Here is a 22,135-nt window from a genome sequence, read left to right on the forward strand (position 1 = left end):
CCCCATGTCCCCTCATGTCCCCCCATGTCCCCCATGTCCCCCCATGTCCCCTCCATGTCCCCATGTCCCCATGTCCCCTGCACCAGATGATGACCCCTTACTCAGCCCCGAGTGTCCATGCCTCAGTGTCCCCCTGCAGCTGTACCAGCCCCCATGTCCCCCTCATGTCCCTCGTGTCCCCCCATGTCCCCAGCTGTCCCACCCATGTCCCCAGTGTCCCCCTCATGTCCCCCCATGTCCCCCCATGTTCCCTGTCGTGTCCCTCATGTCCCCTGTATCCCCAGCACCAGCATGATGATCCCCTACTCAGCCGATGCGCCACCGCTGTCGGTGTCTCCTAGGGTCGGACCAGTCCCCCATGTCCCCCCATGTCCCCAATGTCCCCTCATGTCCCCTCATGTCCCCCATGTCCCCCCATGTCCCCCCATGTCCCCCCTATGTCCCCTCATGTCCCCTCATGTCCCCTCATGTCCCCGTGTCCCTGCACCAGATGATGATCCCTTACTCAGCCGAGTGCCGGTGCTGTTGGTGTTTCCTGGGGGCTGGACGAGCCCCTGTGCCCCCATGTCCCCCAATGTCCCCTCATGTCCCCCATGTCCCCCAATGTCCCCTCATGTCCCCTGTGTCCCTGCTGTCCCTGCTGTCCCTGCTGTCCCTGCATGTCCCTGCACCAGATGATGATCCCTTACTCAGCCGAGCGCCGGCGCTGTCGGTGTTTCCTGGGGGCCGGACGAGCCCCCCGAGCCCCCCTCAGCCCGACACAGAGACACCCCCGGGGTCCCCCCTGCCCCCCGGGGGGCCGGCCCTGGCCCAGGGGACGCCAGAGCCGTGGCAGGACCCGCCCCAGGGCCCGGCACAGCCACGACTGGCGCCGTGACGAGGGGAGGGCTGATGGTGCGGGGATGGGGACACGGGGACTGGTGGCACTGGGGACACTGGGACAGGGGGACACGGGGACTGTGGGGACAGCAGGGACAACCACGACGGGCACCGTGACGAGTGGAGGGCTGATGGTGCGGGATGGGGACACGGGACAGGGGGACACGGGGACAGGGGGACATGGGGACAGGGGGACATGGGGACAGGGGGACACGGGACGGGGGGACACGGGGACAGGGGGACACGGGGACAGGGGGACACGGGGACGGGGGGACACGGGGACAGGGGGACACGGGGACGGGGGGACACGTGGGACAGGGGGGACAGTGGGACTGTGGTGGCACTGGGGACACTGGGACTGTGGGGACAGCCACGACGGGCGCCGTGACGAGGGGAGGGCTGATGGTGCGGGGACGGGGACACGGGGACTGTGGGGACAGTGGGGACTGTGGGGACAGTGGGGACTGTGGGGACAGTGGGGACAGCAGGGACACGGGGACAGTGGGGACAGTGGGACTGTGGTGGCACTGGGACAGTGGGCACAGCCACGACTGGTGCCATGACGAGGGGAGGGCTGATGGTGCGGGGACGGGGACACGGGGACAGGGGGGACACTGGGACAGTGGGACTGTGGGGACAAGGTTCCTGGAGATGGGAACAAGGACCTTGGGGACAGGATCTATGGGGACAGAGATCTATGGGGACAGAGATCTATGGGGACAGGGATCTGTGGGGCCAGGCTCCCAGCTCTGCAGTGACAGGATCTATGGGGACTGGGATCTGTGGGGACAGGGACCGTGACTCTGAGGTGACAGCCGTGTCCCCGGTGTCCCCAGGGCCTGCGTGTCCCTGTTCATGCTGTGCAGGGACAGGATCTATGGGGACTGGGATCTGTGGGGTGACAGCCGTGTCCCCTCCTGTCCCCAGGGCCTGCATGTCCCTGTTCATGCTGTGGGGACAGGATCTGTGGGGACAGGATCTGTGGGGACAGGATCTATGGGGACAGGTGGTGACAGCCGTGTCCCCTCCTGTCCCCAGGGCCTGCCTGTCCCTGTTCATGCTGTGGGGACAGGATCTATGGGGACAGGATCTATGGGGCTGTGGGGTGACAGCCGTGTCCCCGGTGTCCCCAGGGCCTGCGTGTCCCTGTTCATGCTGTGGGGACAGGATCTGTGGGGACAGGATCTGTGGACGCTGGCTCTGTGGGTGACAGCCTGTCCCTCCTGTCCCCAGGGCCTACCTGTCCCTGTTCATGCTGTGGGGACAGGATCTATGGGGCCAGGTGGTGACAGACCTGTCCCCGGTGTCCCCAGGGCCTACGTGTCCCTGTTCATGCTGTGGGGACAGGATCTGTGGGGACAGGGATCTGTGGGGCTGGGCTCTGTGGGGTGACAGGCCTGTCCCCTCCTGTCCCCAGGGCCTGCCTGTCCCTGTTCATGCTGTGGGGACAGGATCTATGGGGCCAGGTGGTGACAGCCGTGTCCCCGGTGTCCCCAGGGCCTACGTGTCCCTGTTCATGCTGTGGGGACAGGATCTGTGGGGACAGGGATCTGTGGGGTGACAGCCGTGTCCCCGGTGTCCCCAGGGCCTGCGTGTCCCTGTTCATGCTGTGCAGGGACAGGATCTATGGGGACAGGATCTATGGGGACAGGATCTATGGGGACAGGGATCTGTGAGGTGACAGCCGTGTCCCCTCCTGTCCCCAGGGCCTACGTGTCCCTGTTCATGCTGTGCAGTGACAGGATCTGTGGGGACAGGGACTGTGGCTCTGTGGGGACAGGATCTATGGGGACAGGGATCTATGGGGCTGGGATCTATGGGGCTGTGGGGTGACAGGCCTGTCCCTCCTGTCCCCAGGGCCTACGTGTCCCTGTTCATGCTGTGCAGGGACAGGATCTGTGGGGACAGGGACTGTGGCTCTGTGGGGACAGGATCTATGGGGACAGGGATCTATGGGGCTGGGATCTATGGGGCTGTGAGGTGACAGCCGTGTCCCCTCCTGTCCCCAGGGCCTACGTGTCCCTGTTCATGCGCCACCTGTGCGAGCCGGGGGCCGATGGCTCCGAGACCTTCGCCGACGGCGTCCCCCGGGAGGGGCTCTCGCGGCAGCAGGTGCTGACCCGCATCGGAGTCATGTCCCTCGTCAAGAAGAAGGTAACACCCTGGGGACACCTGGGGACACACCTGGGTACACACCTGAACACCTGGGGGCACACCTGGAGACACACCTGGGGACACACCTGGGGACACCCTTGGGGACACCTGGGGACACCCTGAACCACCTGGGGACTTGTCTGGGGACACCCTGAACCACCTGGGGACACATCTGGGGACACCCTGGGGACACACCTGGGGACACCCTGAGCACCTGGGGACACATCTGGGACCCCCCCCCAGCACCTGGGGACACACCTGGGCACACGGGGGCACTCCCTGAACACCTGGGTGCCCTGTGTTGTTTTTGGGGTCCCTGTGTTGTTTTTGGGGTCCTTGTGATGTTTTTGGGGTCCCAGTGATGTTTTTGGGGTCCCTGTGTTGTTTTTGGGGTCCCTGTGAGGGTTTTGGGGTCCCTGTGAGGGTTTTTGGGGTCCCTGTGTTGTTTTTGGGGTCCCTGTGAGGGTTTTGGGGTCCCTGTGAGGGTTTTTAGGGTCCCCATGATGTTTTTGGGTTCCCATGATGTTTTTGGGGTGGCAGGTGCAGGAGTTCGAGCACATCAACGGCCGCTGGTCACTGTGTTGTTTTTGGGGTCCCTGTGAGGGTTTTTGGGGTCCCTGTAAGGGTTTCTGGGTTCCCCATGATGTTTTTGGGGTCCCAGTGATGTTTTTGGGGTGGCAGGTGCAGGAGTTCGAGCACATCAACGGCCGCTGGTCGCTGTGAGGGTTTTGGGGTCCCTGTGGTTTCTGTGGTTTCTTGTGCTGTTTTTGGGGTCCCATGATGTTTTTGGGGCCGCAGGTGCAGGAGTTCGAGCACATCAACGGCCGCTGGTCACTGTGAGGGTTTTGGGGTCCCTGTGGTTTCTGTGGTTTCTTGTGCTGTTTTTGGGGTCCCTGTGTTGTTTTTGGGGTCCCTGTGATGTTTTTGGGGTTCCCCATGATGTTTTTGGGGTCCCCAGTGATGTTTTTGGGGTCCCAGGTGCAGGAGTTCGAGCACATCAATGGCCGCTGGTCGCTGTGAGGGTTTTGGGGTCCCTGTGTTGTTTTTGGGGTCCCTGTGGTTTTGTGGTTCCCTGTGTTGTTTTTGGGGTCCCCATGTTGTTTTTTGGGGTCCCAGAGATGTTTTTGGGGTGGCAGGTGCAGGAGTTCGAGCACATCAACGGCCGCTGGTCGCTGTGAGGGTTTTGGGGTCCCAGTGATGTTTTTGGGTTCCCCATGATGTTTTTGGGGTCCCCATGATGTTTTTGGGGTCCCCATGATGTTTTTGGGGTTCCCATGACGTTTTTGGGGCCGCAGGTGCAGGAGTTCGAGCACATCAACGGCCGCTGGTCGCTACCCGAGCTGGCCCCCGAGCCCAGCGCCGACTCCAAGCGCTCGTCCCGCGCCTCCTCCCCCGCCAAGACCGGACCCCCCAGCCCCGAGCAGAGCGGCCCCAGCTCCCAACGCCCGCCCACGCCCGGCTACGAGGATGGGATGGGATAGGATGGGATACAGGGATGGGATGGGATTAGCATGGGATGGGATGGGATGGGATGGGATCGGGATGGGATACAGGGATGGGATGGGAATGGGATACAGGGATGGGATGGGATGGGATGGGATGATAGGGATGGGATGGGATGGGATGGGATACAGGGATGGAGAGATGGAATATGATGGGATAGGGATGGGATCAGGGATGGGATGGGATACGAGGGATAGGGATGGGATACAGGGATGGAGATGATGGGATGGGATACAGGAGATAGGATGGGATACGATGGGATGGGATTAGGGATGGGATGGGATGGGATACAGAGATAGGGATGGGATACAGGGATGAGATGGGATGAGGATGGGATGGAGATACAGGGATGGGATGCAGAGATGGGAGATGGGATGAGATAGAGATAGAGATAGAGATAGAGATAGAGATAGAGATGAGATAGAGATAGAGATAGAGATAGAGATAGAGATAGAGATAGAGATAGAGATAGAGATGAGAATAGAGATAGAATACGAGAGATAGAGATAGAGATAGAGAGATAGAGATACAGAGATAGAGATACAGAGATAGAGATACAGGGATGAGAGATAGAGATAGGATAGAGATAGGATAGAGATAGAGATAGAGATACAGGGATGAGAATACAGGGATAGGATAGAGATGAGAGATAGGGATACAGAGATAGGATGAGATAGAGGTAGAGATGGAATACAGGAGATAGAGATAGAGATGAGATGAGATACAGAGATAGGATGGGATGGAGATAGAATACAGAGATAGAATAGAAGAGATAGAGATGGAATGAGATAGAGATAGGATACAGATGGATAGAATACAGAGATAGAGATAGAGATAGGATCAGAGATAGAGATACAGAGATAGAATACAGAGATAGAGATAGAGATAGGATGGGATGAGAGATAGGGATACAGATGAGATAGAGGATGACAAGAGATGAGAGATAGAGATAGAGGATAGGATAGGGATACAAGAGATAGGATGAGGATGAGATACAGGAGATAGGATACAAGGGATAGAGAGATGGGATACAGATGGAGATGATGAGATACAGGAGATGGAGATACAGGAGATGGGATAGGATGGGATGGGATACGAGGGATAGGGATGGGATACAGGAGATAGGAGATGGAATACAGGGATGGGATGGGATGGGATGGGATGGAGGGGGAGAAATGGGGGGGATGTGGGGATCAGGGATGGGGACAGGGAGGGACAGGGGGAACAGGGATGGGGACATGAGGACAGGAGTAGGGGATGGAGGCAGTGGGGCATGGAGGGGAGGGGACATGGAGGGGACACTGGGGTAGGGGCTAGGGAGGGGTCTCAGGGATTGGGGTGGGGACAAGGGAGACAGTTGGGATGGGCTTGGGGACAGGGGGACAGGGGGAGGACACAGGGGACAGGGGTCACTGGGGACAGGGGGCACATGGGGACAGGGGGGCAATGGGGACAGGGGGCACTGAGGACAGGGGGCACACAGGGTTGGTCGTGGGGGGCACAGGGGACAGGAGCAGGGGGCTGGGGACACCCCGTGTCCATTGTCCATTGTCCCCTGTCCCTGTGCCAGCCACGCCGGCGCCCAGCGAGCGCGGGGACGTCCCGGGGCCACCCCCGGACAGGGACAGGGACAGGGACAGGGACGAGGGGGATGCCCGGGACGAGAAGGAGCCCAAGGGCCCTGAGAAGATGGAGACGGACGTGAGTGACAGGGCTGTCCCCAGCACTGTCCCCAGCACTGTCCTCCCTGTCCCCAGCACTGTCCTTGCTGTCCCCAACCCTGTCCCCAGCACTGTCCTTGCTGTCCCCAGCACTGTCCCCAACACTGTCCCCAGCACTGTCCTTGCTGTCCCCAGCACTGTCCCCAGCACCGTCCTCCCTGTCCCCAGCACTGTCCACAGCACTGTCCTGTCCTCCCTGTCCCCAACACTGTCCCCAGCACTGTCCTCCCTGTCCCCAACACTGTCCTCTCTGTCCCCAGCACTGTCCTTGCTGTCCCCAGCACTGTCCCCAGCACTGTCCTCTCTGTCCCCAACACTGTCCTTGCTGTCCCCAGCACTGTCCCCAGCACTGTCCTCCCTGTCCCCAGCACTGTCCTTGCAGTCCCCAACCCTGTCCCCAACACTGTCCTTGCTGTCCCCAGCACTGTCCCCAGCACTGTCCTCCCTGTCCCCAGCACTGTCCTTGCAGTCCCCAGCCCTGTCCCCAACACTGTCCTTGCTGTCCCCAGCACTGTCCCCAGCACTGTCCTCCCTGTCCCCAGCCTTGTCCCCAACTTCATCTTCCCTGTCCCAGCCCCGTTCCCAAAAACGTCCTCCCTTTTCTGTCCCTGTCCCCACAGCCCCTGTCCCCAGCCCTGTCCTCAGCCCTGTCCCCACCCTGTCCCTGTCCCCAGCCTGTCCCTGTCCCCAGCCCTGTCCCTGTCCCCACAGTCCCTGTCCCCACCTGTCCCTGTCCCCAAGCCCTGTCCCCCAGCCCTGTCCCTGTCCCCAGCCCTGTCCCCGCCTGTCCCTGTCCCCACGTCCCTGTCCCTGTCCCCACAGCCCCTGTCCCTGTCCCCAGCCCTGTCCCCAGCTGTCCTGTCCCCAGTCCCTGTCCCCAGCCCTGTCCCCAGTCCCTGCCCTGCCCCTGTCCCTGTCCCCACACCCTGTCCCTGTCCCCACAGCCCCTGTCCCTGTCCCAGTCCCTGTCCCCAGCCTGTCCCCAGTCCCTGTCCCCAGCCCTGTCCCCACAGTCCCTGTCCTGTCCCCAGTCCCTGTCCCTGTCCCCAGTCCCTGTCCCCACAGTCCCTGTCCCTGTCCCTGTCCCCAGCCCTGTCCCTGTCCCCAGCCCTGTCCCTGTCCCCAGCCCTGTCCCGTCCTGTCCCTGTCCCCAGCCCTGTCCCTGTCCCCAGTCCCTGTCCCCCAGCCCCTGTCCCCACAGCCCCTGTCCCTGTCCCCAGCCTGTCCCCGCCTGTCCCCAGCCCTGTCCCCAGCCTGTCCCTGTCCCCAGCCCCTGTCCCTGTCCCACAACGTCCCCTGTCCCCCCAGCCCTGTCCGCTGTCCCCCAGCCCTGTCCCTGTCCCCAGCCCTGTCCCCCCAGGCCCTGTCCCCACAGCCCTGTCCCTGTCCCCCAGCCTGTCCCTGCCGTCCCACAGCCTGTCCCTGTCCCCAGCCCTGTCCCCAGCCCTGTCCCTGTCCCACAGCCCTGTGCCCTGTCCCCTGTCCCTGTCCCCAGCCCTGTCCCTGTCCCCACAGCCCCTGTCCCTGTCCCCACAGCCCAGCCCTGTCCCCAGCCCTGTCCCTGTCCCCACAGTCCCTGTCCCCACAGCCCTGTCCTCTGTCCCTGTCCCCAGCCCTGTCCCTGTCCCCAACCCTGTCCCTGTCCCCACAGTCCCTGTCCCCCAGGCCGCTGTCCCCGAGGTGCCTGTTCCTGTCCCCCAGGCCGCTGTCCCCAGCCCTGTCCCCACAGCCCCTGTCCCTGTCCCCACAGCCCTGTCCCTGTCCCCAGCCCTGTCCTTGTCCCCAGCCCTGTCCCCACCGTCCCTGTCCCCCAGGCCGCTGTCCCCGAGGTGCCTGTCCCTGTCCCCCTGTCCCTGTCCTTGTCCCTGTCCCCACAGCCCCTGTCCCTGTCCCCAGCCCTGTCCCTGTCCCCACAGCCCTGTCCCTGTCCCCAGCCCTGTCCCTGTCCCCCCAGGCCGCTGTCCCCTCTGTCCCTGTCCCTGTCCCCACCGTCCCTGTCCCCCAGGCCGCTGTCCCCTCTGTCCCACAGCCCCTGTCCCTGTCCCCAGCCTGTCCCTGTCCCCAGGCCGCTGTCCCCTCTGTCCCTGTCCCCATCCCTGTCCCCACCGTCCCTGTCCCCCCAGGCCGCTGTCCCCGAGGCTCCCCCCTCTCCGGGCGATGGCAGCGAGGCCGAGGGGCCGCGCAAGGGGGAGGACGAGGAGGCCCCCGAGGACCCCGAGGCCGAAGGACCCCCGGCCCGGGAGGACAGACCAGGTGAGACCCCCCAAACCCCCAGGGGACCCTGATGTCCAGGGCCCCCCACCAACTGCCCTGAGGGACCCCAAATCCCCAGGGACCCCAAAATCCCCAGGGACCCCCAAATCCCCAGGGACCCCCAAATCCTCCAGGGGACCTCCCAGATCCCAGGGGACCCCAGATCCCCAGGGGTCTCCCATTGTCCATGTGCCCCCAGCTCCTGGGGACCCCAAACCCCAGGACACCCCCAGATCCGACCCCCCATCTCCCCTGGGAACCCCCAAACCCCAGGACACACCCATATCCAACCCCCCCCATCTGCCCTGGGGACCCCCAAACCAGGGCACCCCAGATCCGACCCCCATCTCCCTGGGGACCCCCAAACCCAGGGCACCCCCAGATCCGACCCCCCGTCCCCAGCTCCTGGGGACCCCCAAACCCCAGGGCACCCCATACCAACCCCCATCTCCTGGGGACCCCCAAACCCGGGGCACCCCAGATCCGACCCCCGTCCCCCTCAGGCACCGAGGCCGAGAAGGGTCCTGGGGCCGAGAAGGCGAGGAGAAACCCCTGAGGAGGAGCCCAAGGAGCGACCGGGGACCCTGACCCCAAAGAGGTACCTGGGGGCGGGGCTTGGTGGAGGGGGCGTGGCCTCACACAGAGAGGGCGGGGCTTAACCAGGAAGACCCCTCCCACAAAGAGATCCCTCCCCAAAAGATCCACACAAGAAAATCCACCAAAGACCCTCCCAGGAAGATCCTTCGGAAGAGCCACCCCAAAAGATCCCCAAAAAGATCCCCCAAAAAGATTCACCCCAAAAGATCCACCCAAAAAGATTCACCCTAAAAGATCCACCAAGAAGATCCCCTAAAACATCCCCCAAAAAGATCCACCCAAAAAGATCCTTGAGAAGATCCCCATAAAATCCCCCAAAAGGATCCCTTGAGAAGATCCCCATAAAATCCCCCAAAAGGATCCTTGAGAAGATCCCCAAAAGATCCCCAAAAGGATCCCTTGAGAGATCCCATAAGATCCCCCAAAAGGATCCTTGAGAAATCCCAAAATCCCCAAAAGGATCTCTTGAGAAGATCCTCCATAAAATCCCCCAAAAGGATCCCTTGAGAAGATCCCCCAAAAGATCCCCCAAAAGGATCCCTTGAGAAGATCCCCATAAAATCCCTCAAAAAGGATCCCTTGAGAAGATCCCCCTAAAATCCCCCAAAAGGATGTCTTGAGAAGATCCCCATAAAATCCACCCAAAAAGGATCCCTTGAGAAGATCCCCATAAATTCCCCCAAAAGGATCCCTTGAGAAGATCCCCATAAAATCCCCTAAAAGGATCCTTTGAGAAGATGCCCTCAAAAAGATCCTTCCAAAAAGGATCCCTTGAGAAGATCCCCCATAAAATCCCCCACCCTCCCGTTCGAATCCCCCCGCTTTGTCCCCCGACCCTCCCGGCAGTTCCCTCTGCAGACCCTTCCTGCTCCCTGGGGGGCTCTAGGGGCTCTGGGGGCTCTGGGACCCCCAAACCGTGTCCAACCCCCCACAGAGGAGGTGAAGGCGGAGAAGGAGCCCAGGCTGGAGCCTCGAGCCAACAACGGGCGGCGCAGGAGCGGGCCGAGAAACCGCGGTTCATGTTCAACATCGCTGATGGGGGCTTCACCGGTACGGGGGGCTTCATGGGGGTTTGAGGGGCTTCAATGGGGGCTTCATGGGGCATGGGGGGCTTCAATGGGCGTGGGGGGCTTTAATGGGGCATGGGGCTTCACGGGGCATGGGGAGAAACCGCGGTTCATGTTCAACATCGCTGATGGGGGCTTCACCGGTATGGGGGACATGGGGGAGCACTGGGGGCTGCACAGGGCATGGGGGCTTCAATGGGGGCATGGGGGGAGAAACCGCGGTTCATGTTCAACATCGCTGATGGGGGCTTCACTGGTATGGGGGCTTCAGTGGGGGCACTGGGGGCTGCACAGGGCATGGGGGCTCCATGGGGCATGGGGAGAAACCACGGTTCATGTTCAACATCGCTGATGGCGGCTTCACCGGTATGGGGGCTTCATGGGGGTGTGGGGGCTTCATGGGGCATGGGGGGCTTCAATGGGGGCTTCATGGGGGGCTTCAATGGGGGCATGGGGGCTTCAATGGGGGCGTGGGGGCACTGGGAGGGCATGGAGGAGAAACCGCGGTTCATGTTCAACATCGCTGATGGGGCTTCACTGGTACGGGGGGCTTCAATGGGGGCTTACAGGGCATGGGGGGCTTCAATGGGGGCATGGGGGGCTTCAATGGGGCATGGGGGCTTCAATGGGGGCGTGGGGGCTTCATGGGGCACTGGAAGGGCTTCAATGGGGGCATGGGGGCCTTTACTGGTATGGGGGCACTGCGGGAACTGAGGGACACAGGGGCTTCACCGGTCAGTGGGGGCCTGGGGGGCTCCATGGGACACTGGGAGGGCTTCAGGGTCAGTGAGGGGACCTGAGAGGCTTCACAGATCAGTAGGGGGCACAGGGGACCCTGGGGGTCAGTGGGGGCACTGGGGGGTCAGTGGGGACACAGGGGACCCTGGGGGTCAGTGGGGGACCCTGGGGGTCAGTGAGGGGCACTGGGTGACCCTGGGGGTCAGTGGGGACCCTGGGGGTCAGTGGGGACACAGGGGGACCCTGGGGGTCAGTGGGGACCCTGGGGGTCAGTGGGGGACCCTGGGGGTCAGTGGGGACACAGGGGGACCCTGGGGGTCAGTGGGGGACCCTGGGAGTCAGTGGGGGCAAGGGGGACCCTGGAGGTCAGTGGGGGCACAGGGGGTCAGTGGGGGCACAGGGGACCCTGGGGGTCAGTGAGGGGCACTGGGGGTCAGCGGGGGGCACTGGGGGTCAGTGGGGGCACTGGGGGTCAGTGGGGGCACTGGGGGCTTCAGGGGTCAGTGGGGAACCTGAGGGCTTCAGGGGTCAGTGGGGGGCACTGGGGACACTGGGGGTCAGTGGGGGACCCTGGGGGGTCAGTGAGGGGCACAGGGGGACCCTGGGGGTCAGTGGGGGTCAGTGGGGGACACTGGGGGTCAGTGGGGGCACTGGGGGACCCTAGGGGTCAGTGAGGGGCACTGGGGGTCAGTGGGGGCACTGGGGACCCTGGGGGTCAGTGGGGGGACACTGGGGGTCAGTGGAGGCACTGGGGGGCACAGGGGACCCTGGGGATCAGTGGGGGCACTGGGGATCAGTGGGGGCACTGGGGGTCAGTGAGGGCACAGGGGGTCACTGGGGGCACTGGGGGCACTGGGGTCAGTGGGGACACTGGGGGTCAGTGGGGGCACTGGGGGGTCAGTGGGGGCACTGGGGACCCTGGGGTCAGTGGGGGCACTGGGGGTCAGTGGGGGACCCTGGGGTCAGTGGGGGCACTGGGGTCAGTGGGGGGCACTGGGGACCCTGGGGGGCTCCTCAGGTCAATGGGGTGAGGGGGCACCGCTGGGGTCCCAAGGGGGGTCTCAGCGCCCTTTCTTTGCCCCCCAGAGCTGCACACGCTGTGGCAGAACGAGGAGCGCTGCCGCCATCTCCTCGGGGAAGCTCAACGAGATCTGGCACCGGCGCCACGACTACTGGCTGCTGGCCGGCATCGTCCTGTATCCCCACCCCAAATTCCTGCCCCCTGGGGCTGGGACCCCTCCCTGGGGCTGGAGACCCTTCCCTGCCATGGGGACCCCTCCCTGGGGCTGCTGGCCGGCATCGTCCTGTATCCCCCCACCCAAATTCCTGCCCCCCTGGGGCTGGAGACCCTCCCTGGGGCTGTGCCCCCCTCCCTGGGGCTGCTGGCTGGCATCGTCCTGTATCCCCCCACCCCAAATTCCTGCTTCCCTGGGGCTGGGCCCCCGTCCCCGGGGCTGTCCCCCCCTCCCTGGGGCTGGGACCCCCCTTCCCTGGGGCTGCTGGCTGGCATCGTCCTGTATCCCCCACCCCAAATTCCTGCTTCCTTGGGGCTGGGGCCCCTCCCGGGGCTGTCCCCCTCCTGGGGCTGGGACCCCCTCCCTGGGGCTGCTGGCTGGCATCGTCCTGTATCCCCCACCCCCCAAATTCCTGCCCCCCTGGGGCTGTCCCCCACATCCCTGGGGCTGGGAACGCCTCCCTGGGGCTGCTGGCCGGCATCGTCCTGTATCCCCCCACCCAAATTCCTGCCCCCGGGGCTGGGGACCCCTCCCTGGGGCTGGGACCTCTCACCCTGGGGCTGTGCCCCCCTCCCTAGGGCTGGGACCCTTCCCTGGGGCTGCTGGCCGGCATCGTCCTGTATCCCCCACCCAAATTCCTGCCCCCGGGGCTGTGCCCTCTCCCTGGGGCTGGGGGGCAGGGGCAGAGCAGGGGGCACGGCCATGGCCTAGGGGGACAGGGGGAGGTGCCAGGGTGACACAGTGACAGTGACAGGGTATCAGAGTGACCTGGTGACAGGGTGACACGGTGACAGAGTGACAGTGCCAGGGTTACACGGTGACACAGTGCCAGGGTGACCTGGTGACACAGTGACACAGTGCCAGGGTGACATGGTGACACAGTACCAGGGTATCAGGGTGACACAGTGACATGGTGACATGGTGCCAGGGTATTGTGGTGACAGGGTGACGTGGTGGATGACAGGGTGACACAGTGCCAGTCCTTAGCGCGCAGCCACGGCTACGCCCGCTGGACGGACATCCAGAACAACAGTGACACAGTGACAGGGTGACACAGTGCCAGGGTATCAGGGTGTCAGGGTGACACAGTGACACGGTGGATGACAGGGTGTCACAGTGCCAGGGTGACACAGTGCCAGTACCAGTCCTTAGCGCGCAGCCACGGCTACGCCCGCTGGACGGACACCCAGAACGACAGTGACAGGGTGACACAGTGACACAGTGACAGGGTATGAGGGCGACACGATGACAGGGTGACAGGGTATCAGGGTGACACAGTGACAGGGTGACATGGTGGATGACAGGGTGACACAGTGACACAGTGACATGGTATCAGGGTGTCAGGGTGACACAGTGCCAGGGTGTCAGGGTGACACAGTGACAGGGTGACACAGTGACAGGGTATCAGGGTGATACAGTGCCAGGGTGTCAGGGTGACACAGTGACAGGGTGACACAGTGACAGGTTGTCGGGGTGACACAGTGACACAGTGCCAGTGCCAGTCCCTAGCGCGCAGCCACGGCTACGCCCGCTGGACGGACATCCAGAACGACAGTGACACAGTGCCAGGGTGTCAGGGTGACACAGTGACACAGTGACAGGGTGACAGGGTATCAGGGTGACACAGTGCCAGGGTGTCAGGGTGACACAGTGCCAGGGTGACACAGTCACAGTGACACAGTGACACAGTACCAGTCCTTAGCGCGCAGCCACGGCTACGCCCGCTGGACGGACATCCAGAACAGTGACACAGTGACACAGTGACAGGGTGACAGGGTGTCAGGGTGACACAGTGACATGGTGGATGACAGGGTGACACAGTGACATGGTGACATGGTACCAGTCCTTAGCGCGCAGCCACGGCTACGCCCGCTGGACGGACATCCAGAACGACGGCGCCTTCGGGGTCATCAACGAGCCCTTCAAGGGCGAAGCCTCCAAGGGGAACTTCCTGGAGATGAAGAACAAGTTCCTCGCACGCCGCTTCAAGGTGAGGGGGGCACAGGGGGATGGGGGGCATGGGGGCACAGGGGGCACGGGGGATGGGGGGCACGGGGTGGGATGTGCACGGGGTCTTGCCCCAGGGCTGGGTGGGCTTGTGGGAGGGCTGGGCTTGCACGGGGTCTTGCCCGAGTGTCCAGGGAGGGTGGAAAGGAGGAGGAGGTGGGTGCTGGGACACACCCAGGCCAGCCAGGTGGGGGTGAGGTCAGAGAGGGGTGCTGGGACACTCCTGAGTCCTCCAGATGTTCTGGCTCCTCCAGGTGTTGGGTGACACCAGGGTGGGCATTGGGCTCCTCCAGGTGTTGGGTGACACCAGGTGGGCATTGGGTCCTCCAGGGCTGGGTGACACCAGGGGTGGGCATTGGGCTCCTCCAGGTGTTGGGTGACACCTGGACACACCCAAGTGCTCCAGGTGTTGGGTGACACCAGGGGTGGGCATTGGGTCCTCCAGGTGTGGTGACACTGGGTGGACACCTGGACACACCTGAGTGCTCCAGGCCTCGTGTGACACCAGGGTCAGCACACCCGGCTCCTCCAGGTGTTGGGTGACACCGGGGTCGGCACACCTGACTCCTCCAGGTGTTGGGTGACACCGGGTTGGACACACCCAAGTGCTCCAGGTGTTGGGTGACACCTGGATGCACCTGGCTCCTCCAGGCGTTGGGTGACACCAGGGTTGGACTCCTGAGTCCTCCAGGTGTTGGGTGACACCTGGACACACACGGCTCCTCCAGGTGTTGGGTGACACCAGGGTTGGACTCCTGAGTCCTGCAGGTGTTGGGTGACACCAGGGTCAGCACACCTGGCTTCTCCAGGTGTTGGGTGACACCTGGACACACCCAAGTGCTCCAGGTGTTGGGTGACACCAGGGTTGGGCATTGGGGTCCTCCAGGTGTTGGGTGACACCGGGTTGGGACACACCCAAGTGCTCCAGGTGTTGGGTGACACCAGGGGTGGACACCTGGACACACCCGAGTGCTCCAGGCCTCGTGTGACACTGGGGTCGGCACACCCGACTCCTCCAGGTGTTGGGTGACACCTGGACACACCTGAGTCCTGCAGGTGCTGGGTGACACCTGGACACACCTGAGTCCTCCAGGTGTTGAGTGACACCTGGACACACCTGAGTCCTCCAGGTGTTGGGTGACACCAGGGTTGGACATTGGGCTCCTCCAGGTGCTGGGTGACACCTGGACACACCCGACTCCTCCATGCACGGGTGACCCCACCCACCCCCCCGTGTCCCCCCACCCCTCTGCTGTCCCCGCAGCTGCTGGAGCAGGCGCTGGTGATCGAGGAGCAGCTGCGCCGCGCCGCCTACCTGAACATGACGCAGGACCCCAGCCACCCCGCCATGGCCCTCAACACGCGCTCGCCGAGGTCGAGTGCCTGGCCGAGAGCCACCAGCACTTGTCCAAGGAGTCGCTGGCGGGCAACAAGCCCGCGAACGCCGTCCTGCACAAGGGTAAGAGGCGGGGGGGCCGGCGCGGCCGGCGCGGCCGCCCCGTGTGAGCGCCTCGGCCTCCGGACGTTAAAGGGGGGGTTGTGCTGCCAGCCCTATCCCTGATGGAATTAAACGGGGTTGTTGTGCTGCCAGCCCTATCCCTGATGGAATTAACTGGGGTTGTTCTCCCAGCCCTATCCCTGATGGAATTAACTGGGGTTGTTGTGCTCCCAACCCGGTCCCTGATGGAATTAAATGGGGTTGTTGTGCTGCCAGCCCTATCCCTGATGGAATTAACTGGGGTTGTTGTGCTCCCAACCCCGCTCCCTGATGGAATTAAACGGGGTTGTTGTGCTCCCAGCCCCGCTCCCTGATGGAATTAAACGGGGTTGTTGTGCTGCCAGCCCTATCCCTGATGGAATTAAACGGGGTTGTGCTCCCAGCCCTGCTCCCTGATGGAATTAAACGGGGTTGTTGTGCTCCCAGCCCCGCTCCCTGATGGAATTAAACGGGGTTGTTGTGCTGCCAGCCCTATCCCTGATGGAATTAAACGGGGTTGTTCTCCCAGCCCTATCCCTGATGGAATTAAACGGGGTTGTTGTGCTCCCAGCCCTATCCCTGATGGAATTAACCGGGGTTGTGCTCCCAGCCCTATCCCTGATGGAATTAACTGGGGTTGTTGTTCTCCCAACCCCGCTCCCTGATGGAATTAACTGGGGTTGTTCTCCCAGCCCTATCCCTGATGGAATTAACTGGGGTTGTTCTCCCAACCCGGTCCCTGATGGAATTAAACGGGGTTGTTCTCCCAGCCCCGCTCCCTGATGGAATTAAACGGGGTTGTTCTCCCAACCCCGCTCCCTGATGGAATTAACCGGGGTTGTTGTGCTCCCAGCCCTATCCCTGATGGAATTAAACGGGGTTGTTGTGCTGCCAGCCCTATCCCTGATGGAATTAACCGGGGTTGTTCTCCCAGCCCCGCTCCCTGATGGAATTAAACGGGGTTGTTCTCCCAACCCCGCTCCCTGATGGAATTAACTGGGGTTGTTGTGCTGCCAGCCCTATCCCTGATGGAATTAACCGGGTTGTTGTGCTGCCAGCCCTATCCCTGATGGAATTAACCGGGTTGTTGTGCTGCCAGCCCTATCCCTGATGGAATTAACTGGGGTTGTTGCTGCCCAGCCCTATCCCTGATGGAATTAAACGGGGTTGTTGTGCCCCAGCCCTATCCCTGATGGAATTAACCGGGTTGTTGTGCTCCCAGCCCCGTCTCCCTGATGGAATTAACTGGGGTTGTTGTGCTGCCAGCCCTATCCTGATGGAATTAAACGGGGTTGTGCTCCCAGCCCCATCCCTGATGGAATTAACCGGGCTGTTGTGCTGCCAGCCCTATCCCTGATGGAATTAACCGGGTTGTTCTCCCAGCCCCGTCCCTGATGGAATTAAACTGGGGTTGTTGTGCTCCCAGCCCCGCTCCCTGATGGAATTAAACGGGGTTGTTCTCCCAGCCCTATCCCTGATGGAATTAAACGGGGTTGTTCTCCCAACCCTATCCCTGATGGAATTAAACGGGTTGTTGTGCTCCCAGCCCCGCTCCCTGATGGAATTAAACGGGGTTGTGCTCCCAGCCCTACTCCCTGATGGAATTAACCGGGGTTGTTCTCCCAGCCCCATCCCTGATGGAATTAAACGGGTTGTTCTCCCAGCCCCGTCTCCTGATGGAATTAAACGGGGTTGTGCTCCCAACCCTATCCCTGATGGAATTAAACGGGTTGTTGTGCTCCCAGCCCCGCTCCCTGATGGAATTAAACGGGGTTGTGCTCCCAACCCTATCCCTGATGGAATTAAACGGGGTTGTTCTCCCAAACCACCTCCCGCCTCCCGGTGTATCCTTTGCTCTGCGTGCGCTTCTCTGCCGGCCGGGGTGGGGAGGGGAGGAGGTGGAAGGGTGGTTTTAGGGGTGGGAGGGGTCCTGGTTCCTCCTCCCGGCGGTTTTTGGGGGTGGGTGGGGCCGAGGTCGGGGGCCGCCTTGGCTTTGCTGGGCTGAGGGGTCCGTGCTGGGGTCGTGGCCTGGGGTCGGTGTCGCTTGCGTGCGTGTCCCCTCCCCACCCCACCCCCACCCCTGTTTGTGCCCCCCGAGCGTGGCCGGGACTTCGTCACCCTCCCCACCCCTGGGTAGCTCAAGGGCGGCGCCGCGGGTGCATGGCCTGAGTGACCCTGAGTGACCGTGTCCTGAGTGACCCTGTCCTGAGTGACCCTGAGTGACCTGAGTGACCCTGTCTTGAGTGACCTGAGGACCTGAGTGACCCTGAGTGACCCTGGAGTGACCCTGAGTGACCTGGAGTGACCTGTCCTGAGTGACCCTGGAGTGACCCTGAGTGACCCTGAGTGACCCTGAGTGACCTGAGTGATCTGTCCTGAGTGACCCTGAGTGACCCTGAGTGACCTGAGTGACCCTGAGTGACCTGTCAGCCTGAGTGACCCTGAGTGACCTGAGTGACCCTGAGTGACCCTGAGTGACCCTGAGTGACCTGAGTGACCTGAGTGATCTGTCCTGAGTGACCTGGAGTGACCTGTCCTGAGTGACCCTGAGTGGCCTGAGTGACCCTGAGTGACCTGAGTGACCTGAGTGATCTGTCCTGAGTGACCCTGAGTGACCTGAGTGACCCTGACCTGTCAGCCTGAGTGACCCTGAGTGACCTGAGTGACCCTGAGTGACCCTGAGTGACCCTGAGTGACCTGAGTGACCTGAGTGATCTGTCCTGAGTGACCTGAGTGACCCTGTCCTGAGTGACCCTGAGTGACCTGAGTGACCTGAGTGACCTGTCCTGAGTGACCCTGAGTGACCTGTCCTGAGTGACCCGTCCTGAGTGACCTGAGTGACCTGTCCTGAGTGACCCTTTACTGAGTGACCCTGGCCTGAGTGACCTGAGTGACCCTGCCATGAGTGACCTTGAGTGACCTGAGTGACCCTGAGTGACCTGAGTGACCCTGAGTGACCCTTTACTGAGTGACCTGAGTGACCCTGCCATGAGTGACCTGGCCTGAGTGACCTGAGTGACCTGAGTGACCCTGAGTGACCCTGCCATGAGTGACCCTGAGTGACCTGAGTGACCTGTCCTGAGTGACCCTGAGTGACCCTGCCATGAGTGACCCTGAGTGACCTGAGTGACCTGGCCTGAGTGACCTGAGTGACCCTGTCCTGAGTGACCATGTCCCTAAAAGGGGCACCCCTGGAGTGACTCCAGCGTGTCCAGTTGGTAGACCTGGAGTAGATCAGGAGTATCCCCAGAGTAGGTCAGGAGTATCCCCAGAGTAGGTCAGGAGGATCCCCAGAGTAGGTCAGGAGGATGCCCTGAGTAGGTCAGGAGTATCCCCAGAGTAGGTCAGGAGTATCCCCATAGTAGGTCAGGAGTACCCCATAGTAGGTCAGGAGTATCCCCATAGTAGGTCAGGAGTACCCCATAGTAGGTCAGGAGTATCCCCATAGTAGGTCAGGAGTACCCCATAGTAGGTCAGGAGCATCCCCAGAGTAGATCAGGAGCATCCCCTGAGTAGGTCGGGAGTATCCCCAGAGTAGATCAGGAGCATCCCCTGAGTATCTCTGGGGTGTCCAAGGGGCGTGCCCAGGGTGTAAACCCGGAGTACCCCTGGTGTGAGCACAGCTCGAGGACCCCAGGGTGGGTGGGGGTACCCCTGGAGTGAGCTGGGAGTGCCCCGAGCACCTCCTGGACCCCCAGCCCGGAGTGGGCGCCCCTTCCTCGCGTAGCTGCAGCCTCAAGTAGGTGCTGAGTATCCCTTGAGTAGCTCCCAGACTCCTCCCCACCCCCTCCCTGCCCTCACATGAGTATCCCTTGATTAGCTCCCAGACTCCTCCCCACCCCCTCCCTGCCCTCACATGAGTATCCCCTGCCCTCCCTGCCTCCTGCCGGTCTGTGAATAACCCATGAGTAACCCATGAGTAACCCATGAGTAACCCATGAGTGAGCTCTGAGTAACCCATGAGTATCCCATGAGTGAACTGTGAGTATCCCATGAGTGAGCTGTGAGTAACCCATGAGTAACCTGTGAGTAACCAATGAATAAGCTGTGAGTGAGCTGTGAGTGATCTGTAACCTGTGAGTGAGCTGTGAGTGACCTGTGAGTAACCTGTGAGTAACCAATGAATAAGCTGTGAGTGAGCTGTGAGTATCCCATGAGTGAGCTGTGAGTAACCCGAGTGAGCTGTGAGTAACCAATGAAGAAGCTGTGAGTGAGCTGTGAGTGATCTGTAACCTGTGAGTGAGCTGTGAGTAACCTGTGAGTAACCCGTGCGCGAGTTTGGGGACGGCCCCCGGCGCTGACGGGGCCCCCCTGCCCCTGTTTTTGTCTCCCCGGGCCGGCCGGCAGTGCTGAACCAGCTGGAGGAGCTGCTGAGCGACATGAAGGCCGACGTGACGCGCCTGCCGGCCACGCTGTCCCGCATCCCCCATCGCCGCCCGCCTGCAGATGTCGGAGCGCAGCATCCTCAGCCGCCTGGCCAGCAAGGGCACCGAGAGCCACCCCTCCCTGTGAGTGTCCCCAACCCAAACAGTGTCCCCAGGGTCACCCCTGTCCCCCATCACCCCCAGCAAGGGCACCGAGAGCCACCCCTCCCGTGAGTGTCCCCCCAGGAGTGTCCCCAGGGTCACCCCTGTCACCCCCATCACCCCCAGCAAGGGCACCGAGAGCCACCCCTCCCGTGGAGTGTCCCCAACCCAAACAGTGTCCCCAGGGTCCTGGTCACCTCCTGTGTCACCCCATCAACCCCAGCAAGGGCACCGAGAGCCACCCCTCCCGTGAGTGTCCTCCAGGAGTGTCCCCAGGGTCCCCAGTGTCACCCAGTGACCCCCAGCAAGGGCACCGAGCCACCCTCCCGTGAGTGTCCCCAGGGTCCCCAGGGTCCCCAGTGTCCCCAGTGACCCCCCCAGCAAGGGCACCGAGAGCCACCCCCCTCCCGTGAGTGTCCCCAGGGCCCCCAGGGTCCTGGTCACCTCCCCATGTCACCCCATCAACCCCAGCAAGGGCACCGAGAGCCACCCCCCTCCCGTGAGTGTCCCCTGCCAGGACAGTGTCCCCAGTGTCCCCAGTGACCCTAGTGACCCCCAGCAAGGGGCACCGAGAGCCACCCCCGCCCGGTGAGTGTCCCCCCAGGAGTGTCCCCAGTGAGACCCCCTGTCCCCCCACCACTCCCAGCAAGGGCACCGAGAGCCACCCCCCTCCTGTGAGTGTCCCCAGTGACCCCAGTGTCCCCAGTGTCCCCAGTGACCCCCCAGCAAGGGCACCGAGAGCCACCCCCCTCCCGTGAGTGTCCCCCCCCAGGAGTGTCCCCAGGGTCACCCCTGTGCCCCCATCACCCCCAGCAAGGGCACCGAGAGCCACCCCCTCCACGTGAGTGTCACCAGGGTCCCCAGTGTCACCCCTGTCTACCCCTCAACACAGACATTGTCCCCATCACCCCAGCAAAGGGCACCGAGAGCCACCCCCCTCCTGTGAGTGTCCCCAGTGTCACCCCCCCAGGAGTGTCCCCAGGGTCCCCAGTGTCACCCCTGTCACTCCATCACCCCCAGCAAGCGGCACCGAGCCACCCCCTCCCGTGAGTGTCCCCCAGGAGTGTCCCCAGGGTCCCCAGTGACCCCAGCAAGGGTACTGAGAGCCACCCTCCCGTGAGTGTCCCCAGGGTCCTGGTCACCCCTGTCACCCCTCAACACAGACAGTGTCCCCATCACCCCCAGCAAGGGCACCGAGAGAGAGAGCCACTGAGAGAGCCACCCCCCTCCCGTGAGTGTCCCCAGTGTCACCCCCCAGTGTCCCCAGTGATCCCCCATCAGCCCCAGCAAAGGAGCACCGAGAGCCACCCCCTCCTGTGAGTGTCCCCCCAGGAGTGTCCCCAGTGACCCCCTGTCACCCCCATCACCCCCAGCAAGGGCACCGAGAGCCACCCCCTCCCGTGAGTGTCCCCCCCAGGAGTGTCCCCAGGGTCCCCAGTGTCACCCCCCAGTGTCCCCAGTGTCACCCCCAGCAAAGGCACCGAGAGCCACCCCCTCCCGTGAGTGTCCCCCAGGAGTGTCCCCAGGGTCACCCCTGTGCCCCCATCACCCCCAGCAAGGGCACCGAGAGCCACCCCCTCCCGTGAGTGTCCCCCAGGAGTGTCCCCAGTGTCCCCAGTGACCCTAGGGTCCCCAGTGTCCCCCCCATCACCCCCAGCAAGGGCACCGAGAGCCACCCCTCCTGTGAGCGTCACCCCAGGAGTGTCACCCTAGGTCCCCAGTGACCCCCAGCAAGGGCATGAGAGCCACCCCCTCCCGTGAGTGTCCCCAGTGTCCCCAGGGTCTGGTCACCCCCAGTGTCCCCAGTGTCACCCCAGCTGCAAGGGGCACCGAGAGCCAGGTGACAGGGGAGGTGACAGTGGTGGGTCCCTGTCCCCAGACCTTTCCCGCTGGGTCCCTCACGCCACCCCCCCCCCCTAGCCATGGGGGCACCTTTGGGACCCCCGGCCGAGGCCCTCCCCGCCCCCGGGGGCCAATT

The 22,135-nt window shown here is 62.8% G+C and overlaps 1 protein-coding gene and 1 long non-coding RNA gene across 2 annotated transcripts in view; one reads left to right on the forward strand and one right to left on the reverse strand.

The window, feature by feature from the left end:
- CHD3 (chromodomain helicase DNA binding protein 3) overlaps positions 1-20,139 on the forward strand; it is a gene marked incomplete at its 3' end in the record, with an annotated part of 66,894 nt that extends 46,755 nt beyond the window's left edge. The window contains 13 exon segments of the mRNA XM_050308833.1: positions 2,889-3,033; positions 4,329-4,491; positions 6,107-6,237; positions 8,381-8,510; positions 10,042-10,098; positions 10,101-10,157; positions 11,999-12,030; positions 12,032-12,108; positions 14,005-14,137; positions 15,419-15,518; positions 15,521-15,613; positions 19,979-20,054; positions 20,056-20,139. Coding sequence (XP_050164790.1) covers positions 2,889-3,033; positions 4,329-4,491; positions 6,107-6,237; positions 8,381-8,510; positions 10,042-10,098; positions 10,101-10,157; positions 11,999-12,030; positions 12,032-12,108; positions 14,005-14,137; positions 15,419-15,518; positions 15,521-15,613; positions 19,979-20,054; positions 20,056-20,139 — 1,278 coding nt within the window.
- LOC126636534 (uncharacterized) lies at positions 18,156-18,801 on the reverse strand. The gene is made up of 3 exons (XR_007628054.1): positions 18,754-18,801; positions 18,671-18,704; positions 18,156-18,214 (listed from the first exon to the last, which is right to left on the reverse strand). It is a non-coding gene; the product is annotated as an uncharacterized LOC126636534 (long non-coding RNA).
- Positions 20,140-22,135: the final 1,996 nt, after the last annotated feature.

The sequence above is a fragment of the Myiozetetes cayanensis genome, unplaced genomic scaffold (assembly GCF_022539395.1).
Source record: "Myiozetetes cayanensis isolate MyiCay16 unplaced genomic scaffold, myiCay2020 scf131, whole genome shotgun sequence".
NCBI classification, from domain to species: domain Eukaryota; kingdom Metazoa; phylum Chordata; class Aves; order Passeriformes; family Tyrannidae; genus Myiozetetes; species Myiozetetes cayanensis.